Raw genomic sequence first — 14,401 nt, 5'->3', positions numbered from 1 at the left:
TTGGCTTGTTTGTATGCTAAACTTCTAGGGCTATCGTAACCTGATATTTCCCCTGTAAGGAAAGTACTAAAAATGGCCCAGGGAACTTACCATGTTTTGACCATCGGGAATCATAACCACCAGCTGGGCATTATGGTCCCATATCATCCTCCAGAAATCCTTAATAGTATGGAGAAGGGGGTGCTGGGTGATGATGAATTCATTGCTCTGATAGTAACCCTGCAAAACCAAAAAGGAGTTAAAAAGAACTCTGGTTTATGACTTTCAAGATTCAAAAAAACCTAAGTTAAAGTTAATGAGTCTCAAGCCAAAGTAGTCTTTTTAACTGCAGATTGTGTGCACAAATAAGACTGTGATGATAGATCTGTATAATGTGATCATGGCCAACGTCTTTAGGCATTTCCTATATGCTAGGTACACCATTAAGGATTAATTTCTTGCTCTTAAGAAATTACCCCCTCACAGCAGTACTTTGAAATAGGAACTCTGATCCACATTTTGCAGAAAATTAAACTGAAATTTAAGAAGTTAAAATGCTGTCTGCAAGTTTACCTGCCACCTGTAGGGACAGACTTAGCAAAATGCTATGTGGAAAGAGTCCCTACACTAGATACAGTGGAAACCTACAGAAGAATTTATATTACCCACTTTCCAGTCCCAATGGTAGAATGCCAAATTTCATATCCACTCACACCTTCAATCAGCAGCTACCTTGATTGCCTCTACAAGACAGGAACCAGGGAGGTCCCTTGCAGATTTTGCTGGTGGAACCTGGAAGCTGGTGCCATTGATTAATTATGACTTACATGCTGTTACTTCCTAAAACCATGACTTTTTTAGCTTCTTTTACTCCAGGTCCTGCAGATCTCCATCCCTGACCCTCAATGGTTCATTTGAAGTGTGTAATGAATTTAGATACCACGACCACACATTTCCCTGTTTCTTACTTGGATATTCCTCAACATTTTCTTTGCTGGATAAATAGGACAGAAAGATTGGAATGGGAATTAGAACCCATTCCTCTGAAGCCAGATCTGTGGTTGATCTGAGATGGTAATGAAGGTACACAGCAGCTTCTAAGGCTCTCATCTCTCACACAGAAGATCTAAATGCAGAGAGTAAGCACTGTATCTTTAGAAATCCAGGTCTTCAAATGAGTCCGGTTTTCAGGGAGAGGAGCATGGTGCAACTCTGGACTGGTAATGTCAGTGAGATGGGCTTCACAAAAGCCACTGTCTGCTCAAGATCTCTGCCTTGGGAAATGACATGGAGCCTCTTAGAAGGGCCAGTGTAAGTTCTATATGTGCTCATTACCCCTGAACTGGTGAGTTTTGGTTACTGTATCTACAACACACAGCACAAACTCCAAGAAAAACTGCTGCTGAGAGCTGTGTGTCTGTAGTAGTCAGACCCGACTCATGTCTACCAGTGGTGCCGCCTATGCCCAGTCACTTCTGCAGGCAGTCCCTCTGGGTCTGATTCAGTAACACAACTGTCAGGAAGTCTCCCCAGTGAATCATCTGACTTACCATGATATAAGACGCATTGATGTAGTCTGTGCCTTCCCCACTGAGGGATGAAATGCCAACCCTTGATCTTTCCACTGGAACACAGAACATTCATTATAAACAACCTTGTTCACGGCACTGTATTACCTCATCCACATCCTAGTGCAAAATACAGCTAAATTTCTCAAGTTGAATCTGATCCTTAATTTTAAAATATATTTCGCATTTTTAGATAAGACTTCAAAGGTTTAGGAGACCTTGATTTTACATATTCTGTAGTATAATTTGACAAATGTGGCTGTATTGCATTTGTCCCAAAGTATACTAACATTGCCAAATTGCCTACACATTTTTTTATTGGTAAAAAGTTGTTTAAGGTTGAACACAGTTTACCAGGGATGATGGAAGAAGTTCTGTTCTTTTCTCTGTTGCATTGCTTTAGGGCTGTAGAATAATCACTCTGCTGTATATTTGATTGACTCAGGAGCTGAGCAAGGGGATCAAAGAAAAATACAGGCATTTCACTTAAGTCACTCAAGTACTCACACACACACACACACAACCCAAGCAAGATAAGCTATTCATATACATATATCTGATTTGTTTGTTGAGGATTCCCTGAATTAAACATTGTTTCAATAGACTCTGGAGCACCTGTGTTCTATAGCAGGGGAAGTGGAAGAAGCAAAGAACTTCCTCTAGTTTGACTTTCAGCACTGATAGGGTTTCCCTCATGGCTTCCTCGAAAGATGTGCACCTCTCACTCCTCTCAAGTCTCCTACTGCAGTTTGTAGGCAAATCGCATTTGATGTGTATGTGTGTGTGTGCAGAACCATATATGTAGCTAATCATTCTTCCTATTATTTAGTACTCCATTGCCTGAATACTCTATGTTCTGTTTATTTATTCCTTGATGAGTAAGTGTTGGGTTATTTCCAATGTTATGCTATTTCAAGGTTTGTAGCAGTGAATATCTCTTGTGAGTTTTTTTTTTTTTTTTAAATAGGCAGAGTTAGACAGTGAGAGAGAGAGAGAGAGAGAGAGACAGAGAAAAAGGTCTTCCTTCTGTTGGTTCACCCTCCAAATGGCCACTATGGCTGGTGCTTCCTCCTGGTCTCCCATGCGAGTGCAGGGCCCAAGCACTTGGGCCATCCTCCCCAGCCTTCCCAGACCACAGCAGAGAGCTGGGCTGGAAGAGGAGCAACCGGGACAGAACCGGCACCCCATGGGACTAGAACCCGGAGTGCCAGGGCCGCAGGCGGAGGATTAGCCTAATGAGCCGCGGTGCTGGTCTCTTCTGAGTTTCTTAATGTGCACACACGTGAAGCTTCTATAGAGAATTAGGAATCATCAGTGTTTAATTTTTTGACAGTTTGATGCTTGTAAAACATTTTATCACAGTTCTGACTTGCATTTTTTAATTACTATGAGACTTTGAGTTTTAGTGCTCATTAGTTACTTAGAGTTCTTTCATAATTTTACTTTACTGTCATTTACCAGTTTGCAGAACTGTTGATGTCTTGAATATAAGTCTATAGTCTGTTAAAAAAAAAGTTACAAATGTCATTGTTATCCCTTTTTAAGAAAGATTGTTTAATTTATTTGAAATGCAGAGTGATAGAGAGAGGGAGAGACAGAGAAAGAGATATTCTACCCACTAGTTTACTCTCCAAATGGTAACAAGAGCCAGGTCTGGGCTAGGCTGTGGCCAGGAGCCAAGATCTCCATCCTGGTCTCCATGTGTTGGCAGGGGCCCAAGTACTTGGGCCATCCTCTTGCTGGCTTCATAGTTACATCAGCAGGAGGTGGATTGGAAGTGATGCAGATAGGACTCGAAACACTGCTCAGATACGTGATGCTAGCATTGCAAGCAGCAGTTTAACATACTTCCCCTTATCACTGGCCTATCTGTATTCTCTCAGCCATTAGGGGAGTGAACCTGTAGATAGAAAATCTTTCTGTCTCTCCCTGTCTCTCTCTGTAACTCTGCCTTTCAAATAAATAAAATAAACTTTTAAAGATCTGGTAAAACTTGGCATCAAATCATTTTCATAAAAATTATAGTTCTGAATTAAATTTGTTATATTCAGGTTTTATTTTGGAAGTGAGACTGCTGGCAACTGATTTGATTTCTTTGATGGTTATTGGTCTAGTTAGATTTTCTAGTTTTTAAAAGCACATTTGACTGTATTTTATTGGTTTCCTGTAGGTTTCTTTGTCAAAATATATTCATTCTATGCTTTTATGGATAAAATATTCTAAATTCTAATTGTTTCTATTTTAAGCTTAATATTATTTATTCATACATAATCTCCCCCTCAGTCTATGGGAACATAAATTTGTCTTTTTTGATAGTGTTTGACAGAATTGCACGCAGTTTTACTTAATCACTCTTTAATTTAATTATATTAACTGTCTCTTTGGTGTAAGAAAGTTTTAACCTTTCTTAAATTATTTTTTTCTTTGCATGTACTATATTTTTCCTTTAGCTTTTTTACATTCCTCTCACATGCTTTTCCCTTTTATTTATCACCAAATAAATACACTTATGGCTATAAGTTTTATAGTGCTTCTTTTGACCTTTAGTTTTAAAGGTTTTATTATTTCCACTTTAGTGTAAATATTGAAAGGAGCATTTTCAGTGCCCAAATATCCAGATCTTTACGAATCATTTAAAATTAAAAAAATATTAAATTCTGAAAAATTTACATAAGTGAATAAATTTCATGTATTTTATTTTAAAGATTTACTTATTTTATTTGAAAATTAGAGTTACACAGAGAGAGTAGGAGAGGCAGAGAGAAGGAAGTCTTCCATCTGCTGGTTCACTTCCCAGATAGCTGCAACGGTCATCAAAAGCCAGGAGACAGGAGATTCTTTCAGGTCTCCCATGCGGGTGCAGGGGCTCAAGGACTTGAGCCATCTTCTACTGCTTTCCCAGGCCATAGCTAAGAGCTGGATTGGAAGTGGAGCAGCCGGGACCCAATCTGGTACCCACATGGGATGCTGGCACCGCAGCCAGCGGCTTTACCCACGATGCCACAGCACCGGCCCCATCATGTATTTTATACATACAGATTTAGGGTCATAATGATACCTCTCACCCTAACCTCCCTACCACCCATGCTCCCACCCTCCCTTCTCCTTCCTTTCTTATTTTTCCTTTTAATTTTTACAATGATATGCTTTCAGTTTATTTTATAAACATAAGTTTAACCCCCCACTAAGTAAAGAATTCAACAAGTAGAAGAAAAAAAACAGTGTTCTCAACAGTATAGACAATATTCAAATCTCAAAATGTCAAATTTGCTCATATACATTAAAATTTTTTACTCTGTTAGTTACCACAGATCAGAGAAAACATATTTGTCACTGTCAGTTTCTAATTTTATAATATTACTTTCTGAAGATGTGATTAGTATGATAGAGACTCCTTGAAATTATTTCCAATTTTCTCAATTGGCTATTTAACTCATTTATATATATATATTAAAATATGTATGCAACAGACATGTGCACACACAAACGCACACACTCATTCATTCACTTCCCTGCTACTTCATAGAGGATTAAGAAGGCATAGAGTCGAGTCTCAGACACCAGTCTTGGAGCCTAAATGGTACCATGCACAGCTACTCGGTTTCTTCCTGACATTAATTCCTTTACCCGTGTCCTGAACCCTACCTCTCTAGACATAATCAGGATCTCTCCTTCCTTCCTAACAGTTTTTAAAGAAGCTCACATGTCTCTCATTATAATATAAACAAAGAGACCTAAAATAAGCAAATAAATAACTCTTACCTTTGTCATTCCCTTCAGAATCAAGATTTTTAAGAGAGTTATATAACGATTGTCCTTGATCCCTCAAATCCATCCACTCCTTAACTACCTATAATGTGGCTTCATTGCCACACTTCTAAATAGTACTTGGAAAGGTGTATGGATGACCTTATGGCTAAACCCAATGGACTTCTCTAACTCCACCACCTCTCACATGTCATCAACCTTGGATAACTTTGTCTATTTCTTCCTTCTTGCAGCGTTATTTTATTTGGATTCTATCATTTCCCACTGTCCCAAATTTTCTTGTACTCTGATGCTTCCTTACTGCCTTCCTTTTGGAGGCTAGTCATTCACTGGTTAATTACAATTTTCCTTAAATAATCTCTCCTAAGCCTTCTTCGACATCTCATTTTTATTTAGTTGCTGTCTTACCCAATTCCAAGGCTTAAAGTAACCATTTCCAAGCTGATCACATGAAAATCCATCTCTCCAATGCATCTTTCATTTATGCCTCAAATTCACTATCCAACTGCCAACTGTGCTTGTTTACTGGGAAACCTCCCAAGTACCTCGAAATTTAGAATTAATTGCGCCATTGTTACCCCCACCGCTCAAGCACGTGAATGATATCACCCCTCTCAGTTGCCCAATCAGAACCGCGGTATTAATGCTTGTCTCTTTTCTCTCCTCACTATTGTGTCCAATGAATGAGCAAGTCCTGTGTCTGACTATTAAATATATCCTGGACAGTTCTTCCCTGAGAAGGTGCACCCTTTTCTGTCCTCCCCTTAGCATCCTGTTTTATTTCAGTAATGGCAGTTTCCGTGCTGATTTGTGTTTGTCTATTTTCTTACTGGACTCTTCCATTAGACTGGAAGCACCATGAGACCAGGAGGAGCAGATGTGCTTGTTTTTAAATTGAACATTAATGTTTATGTTTTAGTAATAAACACAAAGGCCTGGCATCTGGTAGGTGTCTGGTAAATATTCGTTGAATAAGAAGCATGCAATTTGTTTCAAGTAAAATTTTCTATGGATATAACTTGAACAAATACCTTTTGTAAATGATTACACACACACACACACACACACACACCACATACCTCTATTTCTCTATTGACGTTGCTAATAGGAAAGAGTCAAATATTTTCTTAAATGCATTCTGACCTTATCATTCATATTTCAGTTTGGATCCTGTTTGTTTAGCTGAAGTCATGGCAATTCTTTTTGCAATTATGTAGGGGGAAATCATATTTAAATGAGAATTCTGTTGAAAATGGAAAAGCTATCTTAACCAATCTAATTTTATTGTTTTACATTTCTTTATTATCTTTTTCTGGAAACCAAACTACACACCTTTCTTTCCCTAGAACAATCCTTTATAACTCAGATAAGTTAAGCAAAATGCTATTCCTCCTGACAAGTTTTGGGTTCAAAATCCAACCCACTCTTTCTTTTTCCGCACAAAAGCTTATGACTGAGAAGGCAAAAGGCCAGAGGATCTTCATCATGGCTAAAATAGCCTGTTGCAGACTGGGGAAAAGGCTGAAAAAAAAAGTGAAATCTTAAGGTTTATTAACTCTTTGGGAGCTCCCAGGGTCTCCCAAATTCTTCTTCAGAAATTTGCCCAGGGGGTGGGCATTTGGCTCACGGGCTAAGACACAGCTTCGGACACTTGCATCCCGCATCACAGTGCCTGGCTGGAGTTCTGGCTATGCTTTTAATTCCGGCTTCCTACTGATGCACACTCTGAGGGGCAGCAGGTGGCAGATCAGAGATATGAGTCTTTACCACCCACGTGGGAGACCTGGATCGAGTTCACAGCTCCTGGTTTTGGCCTAGTCCAGCCTTAGCTACAGCAGGCATTTGGGGAGTGAACTAGCAGATGGGAGAGCTCTTCCTCTCCATGTTTCACTGTCTCTCTCTTTCAATTAAAATAAGAATATTTAAATTTAAGAAGAGTAAGAAGAAAACTGCCCTGTTTCCCCATGAATCCTGAGAATTGATAAGCAGGAATACTTTAGAGGGAAATAACATAGCCCCCTTCTTGTGGAGTCACGGCTCTGTGCATTCTCTGATCCCACATGGCAGCTCTAAGTTTTTGTTTGCTAATTTCAAAAATCAGAGAGTGAGTGCTGCCGAAGGCATACTATCAAACAAAACACACTCTCCTCCTTGGTTTCCTGTCTGCAAGGTGAGCGGGAGAAACCCAGGTTGAAGAAGCTATTGTTCTGATGTGGCCTATTCTAGTCCTGGGGTTTTAAGTGAGACACAGATTTTTTTTTTCTTCCCAGGAGTAGTGGGAACAGCCTGATCCACAGCACTTGTGCTTAAGTGGTCTGGTTTATTCAAAGTAAAAAGAGTACTTATAGTTTGTATTACAAGTTCTGTCTGTTCGTTCTGTTATGTGCAATGCCCTCCTTCCCTGAACGAAGTTTGCATTTCTAAAAGTTAGTCTAGGGTTTCTGAGAACTTTTCCTCTTGCTACTCAGACTTCAGCTTCTCTTTAAAATTCACTGTGTGGCACTGTAACCAATGGTAAAACACAAAGATGGCTCAAACAGAAAGCCTCTGTGCAATACTCTCAACCTATCCACATGGCCTTGTTGACTCAAGTAGGAAGATGCAGGGACGTTCAACACTGGTGACAGGTAAGTGGCTTCCAAGAGAACTCACCTGGAACTGTTTTTCTAGTTTTGTTTTGCCTGTTGGTCCTGGAATGAGGAGTGCATTAACATAGGCATGAATATGCGTGTCCGGGACTTCAGTTTCTTTACTTAGTATGGCCTCAACCAGTGTGTCATGAATGAAGACATACTGCTCCTGGAAAAAAGAGTGACAGTAAGAGCATTGCTTCCAGTTCTCCTTATGTGAAGTATCTTCAGAAAACACACAGAATTTTTTTTTTTCTTTTGGACAGGCACAGTGGATAGTGAGAGAGAAGCACAGAGAGAAAGGTCTTCCTTTGCCGTTGGTTCACCCTCCAATGGCCGCCGCGGCTGGCACGCTGCGGCTGGCGCACCGCGCTGATCCGATGGCAGGAGCCAGGTACTTCTCCTGGTCTCCCATGGGGTGCAGGGCCCAAGCACTTGGGCCATCCTCCACTGCACTCCCGGGCCACAGCAGAGAGCTGGCCTGGAAGAGGGGCAACCGGGACAGAATCCGGCGCCCCGACCGGGACTAGAACCCGGTGTGCCGGCGCCGCTAGGTGGAGCATTAGCCTACTGAGCTGCGGCGCCAGCACACAGAAAATTTTATGAAAAAAAATTAAAAATGCATGGATTTTTTTTCTTTTAAAGTTAGCAGTAAAAATGGGTTGTCTTGAATTCCATTTTCCCACAAGATTTTTGAAATATCTTTATATTTATTTAGGGGCAAAAGTAGGAACTTTCCACTGACAAAAAGTTTTACAAAATGGTCGTGGGGGAGAAGAATTGCTTTCTGGACTTAGCAGGACGTCAGAGAGAGGAGAGAAATGGTCAAGGAAAAATCAGCCCCCTTCTTGCCTCATTTATCCTGCCTTGAAAATGTGGGCAGGAGGCAGGAAGACTGGGGGAGACAAAGCAGTGTCTCCCCTGACTGTCCCTCAGACCTCACACTTTACATTCCCCTGGGGATGTTGTGACTCCTATACTTCTTTTTCTGGGTCTTTGGTCTTACTAATGTGATTTTGAAGGGGCACCAGTGATTCAGCTGGTGCAAGTGGGATGCATCTGTGTTAGGGATTGGAATATATCTCCCACAAAAGATATGTGACATAATTTGTGAATACGGTTATTGTGTATGTAATTAATTAAGAAGTCAACTGAAGTAGGGTGATGACTGGTACCCTTAGAGGAAGACAGACATTTGGAATCAAAAGGAAGATGGTCATTTGAATAATAAGGCAGAAATTGGAGTAACTGCTACAAGCCAGCAAATGTAGGCAGGCAGATAGGATAAAACTGATTAGATTTGTAAGCTGGAGACCATGCCCTCTCTGATCTCACGCCCCTACCTGTACACCCACTTGCCAGTCAGGCTATGTAACCACTCCACTTTGGAAGTGGATAAAAGTCCTGGAACAGGTTGGGCCCTCCTCTCCTGTGCATTTCTCTCACTGCATAAAGAACTAGTCTATTTGAGCCAGTATTCAGAATTCTTCTCTGAATACATGGCAAGAGCCCACTGGCTTATTAATCCCATCAAGGTGGCATGTGCCAATGCCATCTCACTACTCCAAGTGATCAATTTCAGTTCACAATTGATCATAATGAAAGGACTAAGAGTCAAAGGGAGCACATAAACAAGTCTAGTATCTGCTAACACCAACCGATAGAATAAATAAAGGGGGGAGTGATCCAACATGGGAAGTGAGATACTCAGCAGACTCATAGAATGGCGGATGTCCTAAATAGCACTCTGGCCTCAGAATCAGCCCTAAAGGCACTCGGATCTGGCTGAAAAGCCCATGAGAGTATTTCAGGCATGGAAAGCCAAGACACTCTGGCAAAAAGATCTCTGTGAGTGAGATCCCAGTGGAAAGAACAGGTCTTCAAAGAGGGAGGTGCCTTTCTCTGAAGGGAGGAGAGAACCTCCACTTTGACTATGACTGTGTCTAAACAAGATAAGAGTCGGAGAACTCAAGGGGCTTCCATAGCCTTGGAAACTCATGACTGGTGCATAGGGAGATTACTGATGCCATAAACAGGAGTGTCAATTGGTAAAGTCAACAACAGGAGTCACTGTGCACTTACTCCTCATGTAGGATCTCTGTCCTTAACGTGCTGTACACTGAGGCTTAATGCTATAACGAGTACTCAAACAGTATATTTCACTTTGTGTTTCTATGGGGGTGCAAACGACTGAAATCTTTACTTAATGTACACTAAACTGATCTTCTGTAAAAAAAAAAAAAAAAGAAAGAAATTATCAATTCCCAACTTGACTCTCACTGGGATTAAACATGACAATAGGTCAGATCTGATTTCATCATCATTTAAAAAAATCATCTATTATTTTTCACTTTATGTTTCTGTGTGGGAGCAAACTGTTGAAATCCTTACTTAATGTATACTAAGCTGATCTTCTGTATATTAAGATAATCGAAAATGAATCTTGATGTGAATGGAAGGGGAGAGGGAGTGGGAAAGGGGAGGGTTGTGGGTGGGAGGGACGGTATGGGGGGGAAGCCATTGTAACACATGAGTCGTACTTTGGAAATTTATATTCATTAAATAAAAGATAAAAAAAAAAAGAGCCCACTGGCTTATTAATACTGAAAATTATTAATAAGCAGCCCGGTCTCATAAATACCAGAAGCTGGCAGAGGCAAACAGCTAGAAGCTTCTGAGGGTGTACGACCCAGATAATTCCTTGTTTTCTGATTTCTCGACTCCAAAACTATCAGGGAATAAATTTTTACTGTTTTAAGACACTCAGTTCGTAGTATTTTTTTTTTTTTTTTTTGACAGGCAGAGTGGACAGTGGGAGAGAGAGACAGAGAGAAAGGTCTTCCTTTGCCCTTAGTTCACCCTCCAATGGCTGCCGCGGCTGGCGCACCGCGCTGATCCGATGGCAGGAGCCACGTACTTCTCCTGGTCTCCCATGGGGTGCAGGGCTCAAGCACTTGGGCCATCCTCCACTGCACCCCCTGGCCACAGCAGAGAGCTGGCCTGGAAGAGGGGCAACCGGGACAGAATCCGGTGCCCCAACCGGGACTAGAACCCAGTGTGCCAGCGCCGCAAGGTGGAGGATTAGCCTAGTGAGCCGCGGCCCCGGCCTCGTAGTACTTTCTTATATAAGTCCTAGGAGACTGCTACACTTGCATTTTTAAAGGATATTTCCATCCCTTGGACAGATAAAGCCATCTTTTTAAAACTCATACCTCAGTTTGCACCAAATAATTTCTCTGTGAACGAATGTGTTTTAAGAAGCCAAATATGTTGACAGTTCCTTCATGTTGAATTTGCTGCAACATACTGTCTAGCACAATATAGGTGCCTGTTCTTCCAACTCCAGCGCTGAAGAAAATACAAAGAAAACAATATTTCAATGTCAAGCACAAAATAAACTTGAAAAGAGGTGACTACTGGCTGTCATGCTGCTTAAAACAATTTCCTCCCCTAAGCAAATGGATCACAAAATACATTTAGAAATCCAAAACTGCAAATAGTTTACTAGTTAAGCAGAATGCTTTAAACAAAAATCTTAGTTTTTTGTAACGTGTCAACTGCAAAACAACCTATTTCTGTTTGAGTTTCTTAAAAAATTTTCAGCAGTTATACCTATTATCCATTATGTTATTATACAATGGAAATATTATGTATCAGAGTATAGCAAGTAGACATTTAATCTGAGAAAAATGAAAGCATCAGATTCACCAAATTCTGAAAAGAAAAGGTCCTTGGCTCTCTGTAGTGCCAGGTTGATACATTTGTAAAGGTTTCCACATTAATGGGAGAAAGAATTTGATAAAGCTTTCAGCTGAAAATATCGTTTCAGGGAGATTGTGAGGAATAAAGCATAACTTGAGTTATTTCTAAAGGGCCATTATCTATCAACTTCTTCAAAGCCTCTATCAGAGGGACGGAATTCAGAGGCAGGCGTCTTTTCAAATGTTCTGACAAGTAGGAAGTGCTGGAGGAGAAAATTAGCACCTGCTCTGTACAATAGCCTGGTGCTTCTCCATTTGCCGAGAAACAATCCCTGACCTTCAGAGCTGTTTTCCTTGCATTTTCCTGCTTTCCCCAACTTATCATCAGGTTAACAGATGAAAAAAAAAGAAAACAAAACTCAAGATAGGTGACAGGTCCCTCAAATTTTATCTGGAGATAACTCCTGAGATAGGTAATTAAAATGTGTCAGATAAGCTGTATATCAAAGGAGAACACTTGTTTCTGTAAAAACAGGACACCGCTTTGATAAAAGCACAGCACAGAGAAGTGAATTTGATTTTTTTTTAGTCCAAAAGCTTGGTACCTAATCAGCTTTCAGTAAATATTAACTGCCATTATTATTTTAACTGAAAATTTTAGATAATGTCATTTTTTTGTTTCCTGAAATATTTTTATTTGATAGATACATTCTTTATCCAAGAGCCTTGGGTATTAAGGCTTTTGCTCGACAAGGAATTGGTAAATTCAATTCATTCTGATGGATTAGGAAGAACTCAGGAAAACAACCCAGATAATTTGATCCAAAAATGTTTTAAAAAGTTGTTCTGCCCAATTCCTCACACTCTACATGCCTTGGTTTCTGCACAGTAATCCTGGCTTAACAACTGGAATAGTAATTCCTGGGACCAGGGGCTGTGCCTCAAGCATTTTAAACCATAATGCTAAATACTGTAATGCATCTTTGTTTAGGGACAAAAACATTGTTTCAGTTGTCTCACATAGTAAGCTGAAACCCAATAGAATAAGAAACATCAAAGTATCTGGTGCTATGAAATATTTAGCAATCAAATTCGGAGTTTAGTATACTCATTTTCTAGTGATCAGTACTGGTTGAGTATGTTTTATTTGAAATGCTTTGGACCAGAAGTGTTTCAGATTTGGGATTTTTCAGGCTTTGGAATACTGAACACACAAATTGAGATATCACAGAGATGGGGCCCAAGTCTAAATGCAAAATTAATTTATATTTCATATACACCTTATACACAGAGTCTGCAGGCAATTTTATGAAGCATTTAAAATAATGGTAGACATGAAACAAAAAGTTTCACGATGTGGAAAATTCCACCCTGGCAACATGTTGATGCTCAGAAAAATTTGGATTGTGAAGCATTTTGGATGTTTGGTTTTTGCTCACTTCATGAAATCACTCCCATCTTGGCCAAAACTGCTTCACCGATTTCTGTTTTTGTTGGCACACACAATTCCACAAGTTTAGAGCGCACTTCTGGGACTCACCTGCAATGGACAACAACAGGCCCCACTGCGTGGCGCTTGGCATGGGCTGCCTTTCTCACAAAGGTCAGCACTGGAAGTGAGAACTCTGGCACCCCCATGTCTGGCCACTGAGTGTAGTGATACTGCGTCACCACACGCCCACTGGGTCTTCCTTTCTGGGAGCCCTGGAAGAGTTAAGACAGCTACCAGCAGTTAACACAGGCACACATGTACACACATACACACCCTTACACAGGGTTCTTAAACATATGTTGATGTCGGGGGCCTACAATGAAGCAAAAATGTACACTGTCCTTTGTGATGATTAATTTATGTGCTCCCATGTGGTGACTTGTGTTTTTGGTCATACACTGCAGCCACACCACTTCTGTGTGTGGTATATATTTTGTGAAGGTATATATTTTTAGGTGTGATGAACATCGAAATCAGTAGAGTGACACAGATCACCTTCACGAATGTGGGTGAGACTCATCTGATTAATTGAAGGTGTTACTAGCACAGGCAGTGGCTTCATGAAGAAGGGATTTTCCTTAATACTGCAACACAGACACCTGTCTGAGTCTCCAGCATGCTGCCCTGATGAATTTTGTCTCTCAGCTGCAACCTCAGCTCTGACCGGCACTTACAGGCTGCCCGCCTGCTATGATAAGAACTTACTACCTTTATGTGTATTTTATCGTAGCTTGGTTATATCACCCAGAAAAAGAACCAAATGCATTATAGAAAGGTGGTACTGTTGTAGGCAGGCATACAAAATAAAATTGAACAGGTTTGCGAGCTGGAAGACCATGCCCTCACCAAGCTCCTGTGTGACCTCATGCCCCTACCTGGCCACACCTGTATGTCCACCGGCCAATCAGGTCAATTAACCAATCCCCTCTGGAAGTGGATTAAAGGCCCGGGACACAGTGGGCACAGCTTTTTCCCCTTTCCTTTCTTTGGCCTAATGCCATTGTGCGCCAGTGATGCCCTGCACGTCCAGGGTGCGTGGCCACCCACCTCATGCTTCCTGGCCTACAAACTCCCCCAAGTGGCTGGCTCCTGGTGATCGGTATGAATCCAAATTTCTCTTTTGGATGAGGCCCTCACTCTCCTATGCATCTTTCTCACTGAATATAAAGCTTAAAAACTTATCATGCTGCTTGGTCATTTATGCCAGTATTCAGAATTCTTCTCTGAATATTAGGCAAGAACCAACACAGGCTTATAAATATT

The 14,401-nt window shown here is 40.8% G+C and overlaps 1 protein-coding gene across 4 annotated transcripts in view; it reads right to left on the bottom strand.

Annotated features, from left to right (window-relative positions):
* PTPRZ1 (protein tyrosine phosphatase receptor type Z1) overlaps positions 1 to 14,401 on the bottom strand; it is a 199,500-nt gene that overhangs the window by 8,311 nt on the left and 176,788 nt on the right. For all 4 annotated transcript variants that reach the window (XM_051848907.2, XM_051848908.2, XM_051848909.2 and 1 more), the window contains 6 exons: positions 13,187 to 13,350; positions 11,158 to 11,293; positions 7,968 to 8,114; positions 1,902 to 1,995; positions 1,530 to 1,603; positions 91 to 219 (listed from right to left, as the gene is read on the bottom strand). In XM_051848907.2, the coding sequence (XP_051704867.2) occupies positions 91 to 219; positions 1,530 to 1,603; positions 1,902 to 1,995; positions 7,968 to 8,114; positions 11,158 to 11,293; positions 13,187 to 13,350 (744 nt within the window). The remainder of the gene's footprint in view (positions 1 to 90; positions 220 to 1,529; positions 1,604 to 1,901; positions 1,996 to 7,967; positions 8,115 to 11,157; positions 11,294 to 13,186; positions 13,351 to 14,401) is intronic.

The sequence above is a fragment of the Oryctolagus cuniculus genome, chromosome 3 (assembly GCF_964237555.1).
Source record: "Oryctolagus cuniculus chromosome 3, mOryCun1.1, whole genome shotgun sequence".
Taxonomy (NCBI): domain Eukaryota; kingdom Metazoa; phylum Chordata; class Mammalia; order Lagomorpha; family Leporidae; genus Oryctolagus; species Oryctolagus cuniculus.
The sequence above is the reverse complement of the archived record's forward strand: the minus strand, read 5'-3'. Positions and strand labels throughout refer to the sequence as shown.